Source organism: Squalius cephalus (assembly GCF_949319135.1).
Source record: "Squalius cephalus genome assembly, chromosome: 22".
Lineage (NCBI taxonomy): Eukaryota > Metazoa > Chordata > Actinopteri > Cypriniformes > Leuciscidae > Squalius > Squalius cephalus.
In genome coordinates this window covers 18,220,652-18,233,535 of record NC_137143.1, presented here as the reverse complement: position 1 = coordinate 18,233,535, position 12,884 = coordinate 18,220,652, and the positions used below count along the sequence as shown (strand labels likewise).

The 12,884-nt window shown below is 37.2% G+C and overlaps 1 protein-coding gene across 1 annotated transcript in view; it reads left to right on the top strand.

Moving 5' to 3' along the window:
• The window catches only part of tafa4b (TAFA chemokine like family member 4b), a 53,834-nt gene that overhangs the window by 38,459 nt on the left and 2,491 nt on the right, over positions 1-12,884 (top strand). Inside the window, exon 5 of the mRNA XM_079858313.1 lies at positions 10,750-10,874. Coding sequence (XP_079714439.1) covers positions 10,750-10,874 — 125 coding nt within the window. The remainder of the gene's footprint in view (positions 1-10,749; positions 10,875-12,884) is intronic.

The window sequence follows — 12,884 nt, the reverse complement described above, 5'->3', positions numbered from 1 at the left end:
AATGCTAGATAGAATGATAGAATGATAGAGAACGATAAATAGAACAATAGATAGATAGATAGATAGTGACAAACAAACTTAGTAAACTTATTCAACCAGCTTGGTCAGCCAATTTAATTTGACTTTGTAGCTTTTTATCAGTTCAGCCTATAAAATCTCCTTTAACATAATTACTTTCAGGTTCTTATGTACTTAATGTTCTGCATTGATTCCATCTGTTATTGCTGTGTCCTTGTACAAACATTGGTTTAAACTGTGATTAGTTTCACCAGTGTTTGCACGGAATAGATTAGAAATATGTAAATGTGAATGACATATATTATATGTAATTTACAACCAGCATGTACATTATTCCATATCTTGTGCCAATGTAAGGCTGACGTTACATTTATGCAGTGGCAGATATGATGAAAATCCACAGTGACTTTCTTGATGCACAGCGAGTCGTGTGTCGGATTCGTGAGCTGGAATGCCTGCTGTTTAATAAATAGGTCGTTGGGGTCAGGTGTGTTTCCTGCGCTTCTCTTCTGGCATATCCTTAAGGAGACAAATGTGCTGTTAGCTGGCAGAGACTGATACTGAATTAATACACTGCATTAATGTGTGTCAAAGGCAAAATCTGTAGCTAAGCTGATAGTGTTGTAAATTAGGTCATTTCAAGCTTTGTGCTGCCGAGACAGAGTGCTGGGTAATCTAATAGACAGATATAAATGGATTTGGATTGATACTAGGGAGTTTTGAGTCTCTGGTGCATAAACCACAATGTGAGGTGTGTTGTCGGAATGCACACACATATGCATATGCATGTACACTATACAGTTTTGTTTAGCAGTCCCATTAATCTCAGGTACTGCAAAATTCACACAATTGTTTTTTTTTTTGTTTTTTTTGTGTGTACTGGCATTCTCTGTGTAAATTTATTATAACTTTGTTAGCTTGACTAATTCATCAAAACCTGCTGAATTCTGGAAACATAAAAACATTAAATTTGTAGTGTGTAATTTTTGTGCTATGAGTGTAAAAAATGATATGAGTGCATATCTATTGGGGTGGCATATTTTTGTTAGCATTTCAACACTTCCTGTTCCATCGTGGTGAAGTTGATGGGTTTTTTGAATGTTTTTAGAAGTGGCTAAATGGAACTACAGAGGTTGTTGGGACTTGAAATGTCAATATGCCAAACAGGTAAACTCATCTACTCACTAGTCCGCTTTGCAGCCTTGTTGTGTAATAATAATGTTATAATCGTGCTCTTACACACTATTCTAACTCAAATTATCAGGGACAATGTTTTTTAATATAATGAAGTCTAAAAGATTTGCCATAAGCTTAATAGTGGTGATGCTGAAGTCATGCTACTGTTCATTTATAGCCTACATTTAGCTTTTTACTTTTGCCTATTGTATTTTGTAGGCCTATTGTAATTTGTAGGCCATAAAAGTTATGTTCGGATATGAAGATAACAAAACATGTAAGAATCATGAACTTTTGATGATCACAAAGCTTATTTTCTGCAACATTCCAAAAATCCAGCGCTCAGTGCTCTATGATGATGGTTTTCAAACAGACCCCCATGCCATTGGTTGGACAAACAGATTGCCCTGCCCCAAATGCACACTATTGCTTAAGTCAGTGTTGTTGTGTCGGGATGCTGACTTACTGTAAAAAGAGCAATGTTTTGATAATTTTGTTTGAATCAATCTACAAATGGCTTACAGTATGCTTATAATTCACTATAAACAGATGAAACTCTTTACAAATGAAAATCTATTTCGTCAAATTTAAATTATAAGCACACATAGAAGTTGAAATGCCACTAAACTGATTGTTTTTATCTGTTATCTCTCATTGTCACATATGCGTCATTTTGTCAAGACAGTATCACTTTCTCAAGATGTTAATCCCATCTTGCTCTCTGCTTTTCCTTCTCGCCAATTTTTTTCAATCTGTCCCTCTCTCTCTTTTTTCCCCCTCCAACATTCCTGGCTGACATCTTTTCCTGCAGTTTCCTCAGCCACCACATGATGTCAGACGTATTTCAATCACAGCCCATTTATACCTCAGAAATGGGGGTAGCAAAAACTATTTCTGTATCCTGGATAGTCTCTCACATTTGTAGCAACGGCACTATCTAAATCCAACAAGGCGCTATACTGGAAATCAAAGCTTAAATTAGTGTCTTCATATCCTCAGATAGGGCTTTCATGACTGGAAATAGAAGGACCATCAGTGTCTTGCAGTTGTCCCTGCCACTTCAGCACTAAAAGCGAGAAAAATCCTTCCAAGTACGTGGGCTTTGGCCAAACTCCATCCAGTTAAATGCCTAAATGGTGGAGTGAGAGATTTGGTGAGGAAAAGCTTAAAAGAGGTTCAGACAAAGGTGTCCACAACTGCAAAACTAAAGCCATTTAACTCCTGCAAAGCTTTAGCAGCTCAGCTGGCCTTTTTCTTGGTGGAAGTTTCAAGCCCTCAGACCAAAACACCTGCTCTATCATGTGCTGTAAAATATTGAATAATTTTCACCAGAGTCTTCAAAGTCTTTTTCTTTTTTAACAAATAGTCAGTTTGAGGATCTTAACCTTAAGATCTCAGTAAGATTCTTTAATGTTTTCGGAAGAAGTCTCTTACCAAGGCTGCATTTATTTGATCAAAAATACAGCAAAAATACAACTTCAAATAATTGTTTGCTATTTGAATATACTTTAAAATTTAATTTATTTGTAATTCATAATTATTATTTGTTCCTCAAGAAAGATTTATTATTATTACTAATGTTGAAAACAGTTGTGCTGCTTAATCTTTTTAAGAATTTTAAGAAAGTTCAAAAGAACAGGATTTATTTGAAATATAACTATATATCAATATATAAATATATATATTGAATATATATATATATATATATATATATATATATATATATTAGTGCTGTCAAACGATTAAAATATTTAATCGCGATTAATCGCATTAATGTCATAGTTAACTCGCGATTAAACGCAATTAATCACACATTTTTATCTATTCTAAATGTCTCTTGATTTCTTTTTGTCCCATTATTTTTTCTCATTTTAATGCTCCTATCAACATGGAAAAGTGGATCGGCTTGCTTTGTGCAAATGTTTTTTATTGAAAACAACATTGGCATATACCATAGACTGTAAAAAAAGATGGACGACGCCCCTTCGCTCTCTTCCATTGATGAGAACTGAAGCCGATCTCGGGACCAGACCTGCGCAGTCGTAAGCAGGAAGTAAAGCCGCGAAATCAATGCTCCGCCCTCACTCTCGCCGGGAAAGTGCATTCTGCACACTTTTTTAAAAATTGATTGCAGTACGACAAGAGGCTTGTTAAAATAAAGTAAATACAATCTCCTCAGTTCTCCGAAGATCCCCAAAAAAATGTCCGTTGGTGCTTCAGTGACTACTTCGCTCTGAGAACCTGTCAATCACAGCTGTCAATCATGACGTTACACCACCGCATCACGTAACTAACTAAAAACCAACTTATTTTTGAAACAGACACTTGAACTTACATCAGCATGATAAAAACGACAGCAAATGAAAGAAACCACCTTTGGAAAAAAGGTATTTGAAGTGTAATTTAATTGTTTAGTTGGTCTCACGTCCCGTTGAATAACACGGGGAGGCGGGGCTTATGACCTATACTAGGACCAGTCACCGGGGGGCGATCGAGACGTTTTGGCTTCACTTTTCAGGGCTTGTGCGGCATGCTTGGCATATACACTCACCTAAAGGATTATTAGGAACACCTGTTCAATTTCTCATTAATGCAATTATCTAATTATCCAATCACATGGCAGTTGCTTCAATGCATTTAGGGGTGTGGTCCTGGTCAAGACAATCTCCTGAACTCCAAACTGAATGTCAGAATGGGAAAGAAAGGTGATTTAAGCAATTTTGAGCATGGCATGGTTGTTGGTGCCAGACGGGCCGGTCTGAGTATTTCACAATCTGCTCAGTTACTGGGATTTTCACGCACAACCATTTCTAGGGTTTACAAAGAATGGTGTGAAAAGGGAAAAACATCCAGTATGCGGCATTCCTGTGGGTGAAAATGCCTTGTTGATGCTAGAGGTCAGAGGAGAATGGGCCGACTGATTCAAGCTGATAGAAGAGCAACTTTGACTGAAATAACCACTCGTTACAACCGAGGTATGCAGCAAAGCATTTGTGAAGCCACAACACGCACAACCTTGAGGCGGATGGGCTACAACAGCAGAAAACCCCACCAGGTACCACTCATCTCCACTACAAATAGGAAAAAGAGGCTACAATTTGCACGAGCTCACCAAAATTGGACAGTTGAAGACTGGAAAAATGTTGCCTGGTCTGATGAGTCTCGATTTCTGTTGAGACATTCAGATGGTAGAGTCAGAATTTGGCGTAAACAGAATGAGAACATGGATCCATCATGCCTTGTTACCACTGTGCAGGCTGGTGGTGGTGGTGTAATGGTGTGGGGGATGTTTTCTTGGCACACTTTAGGCCCCTTTGTGCCAATTGGGCATCGTTTAAATGCCACGGCCTACCTGAGCATTGTTTCTGACCATGTCCATCCCTTTATGACCACCATGTACCCATCTTCTGATGGCTACTTCCAGCAGGATAATGCACCATGTCACAAAGCTCGAATCATTTCAAATTGGTTTCTTGAACATGACAATGAGTTCACTGTACTAAAATGGCCCCCACAGTCACCAGATCTCAACCCAATAGAGCATCTTTGGGATGTGGTGGAACGGGAGCTTCGTGCCCTGGATGTGCATCCCACAAATCTCCGTCAACTGCAAGATGCTATCCTATCAATATGGGCCAACATTTCTAAAGAATGCTTTCAGCACCTTGTTGAATCAATGCCACATAGAATTAAGGCAGTTCTGAAGGTGAAAGGGGGTCAAACACAGTATTAGTATGGTGTTCCTAATAATCCTTTAGGTGAGTGTACTGTAGTGTTCAATTTCACACTAACATTCTCACTTGGAGCAAATAATTTCTCACACAATGTAACACTGTCCATCAATAAAAGGGAGAAAGAAATACTGACGAGGTCCTGATATTGACGAGGGGGCGGAGAATTCGCATCAGCTGTGTGTGTGCTTGGCCATCAAGTGGTATTTCAGACTGGACGTGCTGCGATGATAGCTCAGTTCACAGCGACAAAACACACAGATCACTTTGGTCTTGTCAATTGAACCATTTGGCCACTTTTTTTAAATTAAACTTTCCATACAGAATCTTATTGGCATCCATTTTGCCGTTTTTCTATAATATTAACATTTTATCAGGTTCCTATAGGTTTCTACCTAAGTACCGACGTTTCTGAATGGGCTGAGGCTGGGATTTAGTGAGTTTGAAGTGAAAGTATTTGATGAATGTATACTATGTGTGGAGAGCGTTCACTCAATATTATTATCTACGAAGACTCTTAAGGTATAACTTAACTAAAGGTATACCATTTCTAGGCGTGTTCCCTGAACCATACCTTAGGAAGCTGCTTAAGATATACCTTCTTACGTGCGACGTTACCCGGTGCTGTCCGTGGCGATGGTGCTGAATTGGTTGATATCGATGGCTCGAGAATCAATTATTCTCTCGTGCAGGGGCTGCTTCACTGCATTATGTGAGAAAGTGGTGTTCTTTATAAAAGAAGCACTTCAGAAATAGTTGAAATTGCATTTATGAGGACTTATAAAAATAATCCAAACTATAATAGCCTAGCCTACATATTTTAAAATTGTATGATATATTGCTGCCATAATAACCATTTCGAATTTTCATGTGCTTTCATCTCTTTCCCATTTTTGTTCGCTGAGGTGGAGCTGCGATGAAATATTGTTCTTGTAAATACTTTCCAGCATTTCAGTAATAAAAGTGTACATCTTACGTATGGTGCTCGGCAATGATCAAAAAAGATTTAAACAGTGAATTTTGAATCTCTTCTTGTAAACTCAGAGATGTGGATTCAGACGGCAATTAAATTACCACATGACCTGTTTGTCAAAAAACAGAAGGTAGGCTAATTTGGCCAGGGAAAAAACACTGACAATTATGGATTCGGACGGTAATAAAATCTATGACTTACCCCTGTAAATGTTTAAAATAGGGTACCGTACGAGCCCATGAGAAACAAGTAGCGTCCGAATAGGACTTAACTGACAGTATGCTTTCACTGGCCTTTGAAAGCGCTCCGCGGACGGCGTCGTCTTTTAGAACAAGTATTCGCTGTATCGCTGCCATAGTTTGAGCAAACTCCCCACCACAATCATTCCCTTTAAATAGACTATTAAGCCTTTAATGGTTTGCCAGCTGATGTACCTCTGGATAATTTAATTAACAATCAGTGTAATGACAGTTTTATTCTTTGCATGAAAACACTTGAATTCGCCTAATTGAACACTGTCTGGGTGTATTAAAACTTCAGAATTATATTTGTGTAGACCTGCAGCAGTGATAAGGTAAAGCTAAGAGTGGTCCAGACCAACCTTCCGAACGAATGACTTACAGAAGGTATACTTAACTAAGAACGTTTCGGGAAACACGTATTAACGATAATATACAGCTTAAGGTGTAATTTAAGAATGACGTAGCGTTAAGAAGGTTTCGGGAAACGCAGCCCTGAACAGTAGTGTGTATTCTAGGACCAAATGTTGGTTTGTCGCTGCTACTAAATTTGTATTTCCCATTAATTAAAAAAAACTATTTGTTTGATCATTTTTCTTATAATAACTTGGGAAACATACAAGACAAGCCAAAATAACCATTTTAAAGGGGGAAACACATATTTTGTGTTTAAAACTACTACCTTTAATGCTAGGATAATGTAATTTAATTTTAAACATGGGGTTTGTGCCTCTAATGCTTCAATGTGAGCCACCAAAGTATAGCTTATTTATGACCGGTGTCATGAAATGAAGACAGATTTACCATTAGCATATGTTTACATTAGAGCTGTTATAAGAAGGAAGATGTGTGTTTAATGTGAATTTAAAGCATGATGGGAGCTTTCCACAAGAAGTGGACCCCCATGACCAAAATTTATCATAACAACACTTGTTTTTGGATGCTAACTCAAATAATACACTCATATTGTTTGTTTAGTCTCACGCCACTCACGCACACAAATTATGGAGAGCTCTCGACGGTAATGAAAACATCCTTTCATAAGTTTGCCATTATACCTAATAATGGCCACATTAATGCTAATTATGCTCCCACCAATTCTCTGAACCACTGCAATCAGACATTATAATGTGGGCTTCACACACACACACACACACACACACACACGCACGCACGCACACACAGTACAGTAGCTACTATAAGTCACTGCATTTGCAACTGCTAATTTTGTTGGTTTACGAACAGCATCTTTTGACTATATAGGCTTCCTATCAAATCAACACACACACACACACACACACACACACGCTGTACAAACCCCTGCTTTCATGTCTTCACTCGATGTAAGGCGTTCACTCATGATGCTTGAGAGGATTTGCGCGTGTTCTTTTGCATAATTCCTTTTAAAGCTCATTTTCGCTGTGTATATCCTCTCTCCTCCTATTGTTGGGGACAATGGGCTACTGAGCGGCTTTCTTTTGGTCGCACTCATCTCAATGAGCCTCATTTGAACAGGCTATTGATTGGCTTCTCAGAACTGGATTTGGAGTAAACTGGGCTTGTTTGAAAGTGACACGGAAGAGCTTGGACTGCTCAGGGGACTTGAAAAGCAGAGTAGCAAGGGTGTTTTCAAATGTATTGTGTTGGTAAGATTTTTTTTTTTTTTTTGGGTTTGATACAAATATTAATACTAAATGTAAGGTGTGTAATTCTTTTAAACAGTGAATTTTTAATCTCTTCTTGTAAACTCAGAGATGTGGATTCAGACGGCAATTAAATTACCACATAACCTGTTTGTCAAAAAAACAGTAGGTATTAATTTGGCCAGGGATTTTTACATGGGTTGGGTGAGAAAAACACTGACATTATGGATTCCGACGGCATTAAATCACCGACCTACCCCTGTAAATGTTTAAAATACCGTACGAGCCCATGAGAAACAATTAGCGTAATAATAGGACTTAACTGACATGCTTTCACTGGCCTTTGAAAGCGCTCCGCGGACGGCGTTGTCTTTTAGAACAAGTATTCGCTGTATCGCTGTCATAGTTAGAGCAAACTCCCCACCACAATCATTCCCTTTAAATAGTCTATTAAGCCTTTAATGGTTTGCCAGCTGATGTACCTTTGGATAATATAATTAAAAATCTAACAACAATCAGTTTAATGACAGTTTTATTCTTTGCATGAAAATACTTGAATTCGCCTAATTGAACACTGTCTGGGTGTATTAAAACTTAAGAATTATATTCATATAGACCTGCAGCAGTGATAAGGTAAAGCTAAGAGTGGTCCAGACCAACCTTCCGAACGTATGACTTACAGAAGGTATACTTAACTAAGAACGTTACGGGAAACATGTATTAATGATAGGGTGTAACTTAAGAACGACGCGTTAAGAAGGTTTTGGGAAATGCAGCTCAGATCACTTAGAAATCAAAACTCAATGTTTTCAGGAAGAAATAAATGATTTTACCCGCTTTCATTTCTGTTTATCATGTAAATATACCTAATTTGATCACTTAGGAATCTAAACTCAATGTTTTGAGAAACAAATACATTTTTGACACTTGCATGTCTGGTCCTTTTGTAAATATATACTGATATATACTGATATACTGATATACATACAAGTCAAGTCACCTCTATTTCTCTAGCACATTATACAATACAGATTGTTTACAGTTTTTTTTTTTTAAACTGCTTACACACAAAATCCTTACTTACACAATTTCTGAAACCTGACACTCAAACACTAGAACCACATCTGCTAAACCATACACTTATTCTCAGCCTTCGACTTTCAATTTCATAAAAAACTTTTTGCAAACCACAACACACAATTCGTAACACAAAAATCAAACAGGAAGTATACTGATTTACATCAAAATGCCACACTAATTCATCAGTGCCTCACACTAACTCCTCACATGTGCAAACACTCTTTGCTTTACTTAAAACTAACCAATCATGGCTTTAGAATAGGCCTATAAATAGGCCAAAGGTCAAATTATAGTTTTTTTGGACTGTGTAATACTGTATTCACAACCAGAAATTCTTACAGTACAAAAAATAAAAATTGTTTGTTTGCAATCTTGCTTTCATGTTTACTGTCAATTTTTCAACATCTCTCTGCCAATTACTTTCAATCTTTTACAGAAATGTACATAGGAGCTCATGAAACAAGTGCTTTAGGTTTTGAATAACTGTGTGTATATGATATATCCAAAAATATAATATTATGGCAAAGGTGTTTGCAACATAAGACAAATGTTTGCTTTTGAGATGTGTTTGTGATATTTTGAATGCAGAGCTTCATTTTGCAAGAAATGTGAGGCATTTAGCATTTTGTGTGTGAAATTCTTGGAATTGTGTGTAAATTTGTGAAAAAAAGTCAACGTTTTGAAAATGTGTGTAAGTAGTTGAAAAAAAACTGTAATGGTTCTCTGATGTTGGTTAATGGTCACAGAGATACAGATAAACATAAAATGTTAACTCTTTTTTAGTCTTTTATTGTTTTTTATTTTAAAGTTATAAATTTGTATTTTGCATTTTTAAATGTAATTACTTTTTATCAACTCACAACCTCTCTGCAGTTCCTTTGCAAACCCTTGTTTGGGAAACTGTGTGAAGACTATTCAAGTCAAATCATTTGTGAATTGATTTTCTCTAAAAACTGTGAACGCTGTCACTGTAACACTGGCTCAAGCAATGACATGCATTTTGAGCGAGCGACCAATAGCGGACAAGTAGTCAAAACAGTTATTATTCACATGGTGCCAATCATGTATATTCGAGAAGACATCATGGGTTCATTGTGTAGTGATGCTGGAGAATCTGTTTCCAATGTAGCACTATTCAGAGAGAATAAAGGAGCATGACTTCCTGCGCTATGACACATAAAGGTGGTAGCAAAAAGGAAGCTGTTTCACTCTTCTGATCTTCTGGTGTTAATAACGGTTTATCCAACCAGTGCTTCAGCAGCAGGCGTCTGTTCGAGAGCAAATTCTAGTTATTTCTTGACCTTTCATATATTTTCCTCTATATATCTCAGTTGGGAAGTGGATGAGGTCTGTATTAGTATAATTATTAGTTGTTATGTTTCACATTGCAGGACAATCCTACCTGAAATTTTCCATTATTAAGGGCCATTTACAACAAGGATGATAAATAACGATAGAGTATTAATAAAATTTTAATATGAGAATAGCAAAGTCCGCAACACAACTAAAACTATAAGGAATGAAATAGCTGGAATCACTTTCAGGAGAATTTCCCCCCAGCTGATGAACATTAAAAAAGTTATGATAACATGTTTTTACTTTGGATTAACTCATTAAAATAAGTTAAGCCATATACAAGATTCAACACATTTTTAAAAAGTCAGTTGTAATTTAATGTAATGTAAGTTGAAATGAATTAAACATCCAAGTTAATTGTACTTAAAAATTTAAGGCAGTGTGGATTGGCAAAATTGTCATAGTAGATAAAAATGAGAGAAAATGGATGTTCAGGGATGCATACTGTACTGTAGGAGATACTCTGAAAATAATAATATCAGTAGTAACAATATAAGTAGTTCAACCTATAATTTTCCCCATCTCTCTTACAGCTTCCATCGTGCTGCAGAAGTGGTGGTGCCAAATGCACCCATGTATGGACGGCGAGGAGTGTAAAGTTCTTCCAGACCTGACTGGTTGGTCCTGCAGCACCGGTAACAAAGTCAAAACCACCAAGGTGAATGAGCCAGAGTTGCATTTTGCTGATGTGGTTTATTGGGGCCTTGAGGAAATCAGGACCACACTGATTAAAGGGATAGTTCACCCAAAAATACAAATTCTGTCATTATTTACACATCCTCATGTCATTCCAAACACATAAGACTTTGTTTAATCTTTGAAACACAAATTACGATATTTGTAATGAAACCTGAGAGGTTTCTGTCCCTAAACTTTGTAGATCTGAAAAAGGTCATAAAGGCATCGTAAAATGAATCCATATGAATCAATCCTAGAAGTGAGAAGCTCTAATCCTTTTACATAATGAATTTAATTTAAGCTTTTATTCATGTATAAATGCACATATATTGAGCACATACATGTCTGTATACATTTTTTTTGGAAGCCAGCTTTATTGATATTTGTGGGCACCTCTTTTCGTATGTTGTGCAGTTCGCAAATGCTTGTATTACTGATTTTTGTTCACCTGGTTCTGAATGTGCCATTGTTTTTCTATGTAAACTTGCGCTAGATGGACGTCTTTTACTGTTGCGCTCACGTCTCACGTCTTTTGCAGCATCTTGCGCATTACACGCCGTTTTACATGGCGCTTAAGGTAAAAAAAGTAAAACTTTTAAAAAACGCATCTCTAGACCTGCATCTTGTGTTTTTAACTGAGAAAATGTGCTCTCTACTCCGTTTTGCCACAGTGATAGTTTGACAGGTCTTGCAGATGTTGTCCTTATTCTGTGATTTCTTCTTTAATGTCGTAAAGGTAAACACGTTCTGTTCAGTTCTCGTGCTAGGTTTAGGCTCGCTGCATTCAGATTGGCGTAAAAATAGTCCTTTCTGCGGTTTAGAAATCTTGCATTCTCACATTGTGATTTTATTACGATTTCCATTAAACCCACAGCCCTTCTGGTAAGTTTTGGTTACCTGGACTTTCAATGGAGGGACAGAAATCTCTCAAGTTTCATCGAAAATATCTGTGTTTTGAAGATTAACCAAAGTCTTGGTTTGGAACGTCATGAGGGTGAGCAAATGATGACAGAATTGAATGTTCAGGTAAACTATCCTTTTCAAGGCTGGTTACATTCTGACACGTGCAGACCCAGGTTGGCACCGAAAGTGTCTTTTGCCCATGGTAAGAGGGGCATCTGAGAACATTTTGCCATAAAAGTACCTTTTAAACAGACCTTTCTAAGAGCTACTATATATGCCATCAAAACACTCCCCGGGAGTATTCTCAGAAGGCGTTTCTTTGAGGAGCCCTTCTCCCAAAGCTTTTTTCTCAGGCAAACCGTTCTTCAAAGCAGCATTTTGTTGAGGCCTTACTTTTGTAAGAGGGTTCTCTGAAGCGAGAGTATGAAGAGTACAAGAAGTGGTATGTTATGAGATAAAATTGTCATATTTAAGATATGTAAAACAACAAAACATACCTTTTCGAATGTTCACTTGTTTTATGGGCACAATATTGACTTCTCAAAAAGCACTTTTTTACTGAAAGTTATAGGCAGACACATCTCTCAAACTTTCTAAAAGAGACTTATTAAAGAATGAGCAAAGCTTGGAGATAAATAAAATTTCAGAGTGACTCCACAGAATTTGTGGCTCAGAGAATAAATCCCTGAAGACTTCAGTAGCACAGAAAAAACGTTCAAAGGACAAAGGAGAATTTTAAAAAAACGAGCCTAGACAAACATGCAGGGACCATGCTAGCTTTGACTTGAAAAAGGCATGAAAGCAAACTTTAAAATTGACTACATTTTGTGCACCAGGTCATCTTCATATCTAAACCCATGGTTCAACGCCTCAAAATGTCTATATTCAAGTTAAAAATGTAAATGAATTTGAGATTGGTGAGATGAGGTTTGTTTCGGGGTGACGGCTGTTTCGTGCAGGTGTGACATACAGGTGAAGTATTAAAGAAATAACGGTGTCTGAGAACACACAACTACCATAAGAATAATTGCTCAGAGTTATAAAGTAACAGCAGAACATCTGTTGTGTTCATTAAAATGCATTATGG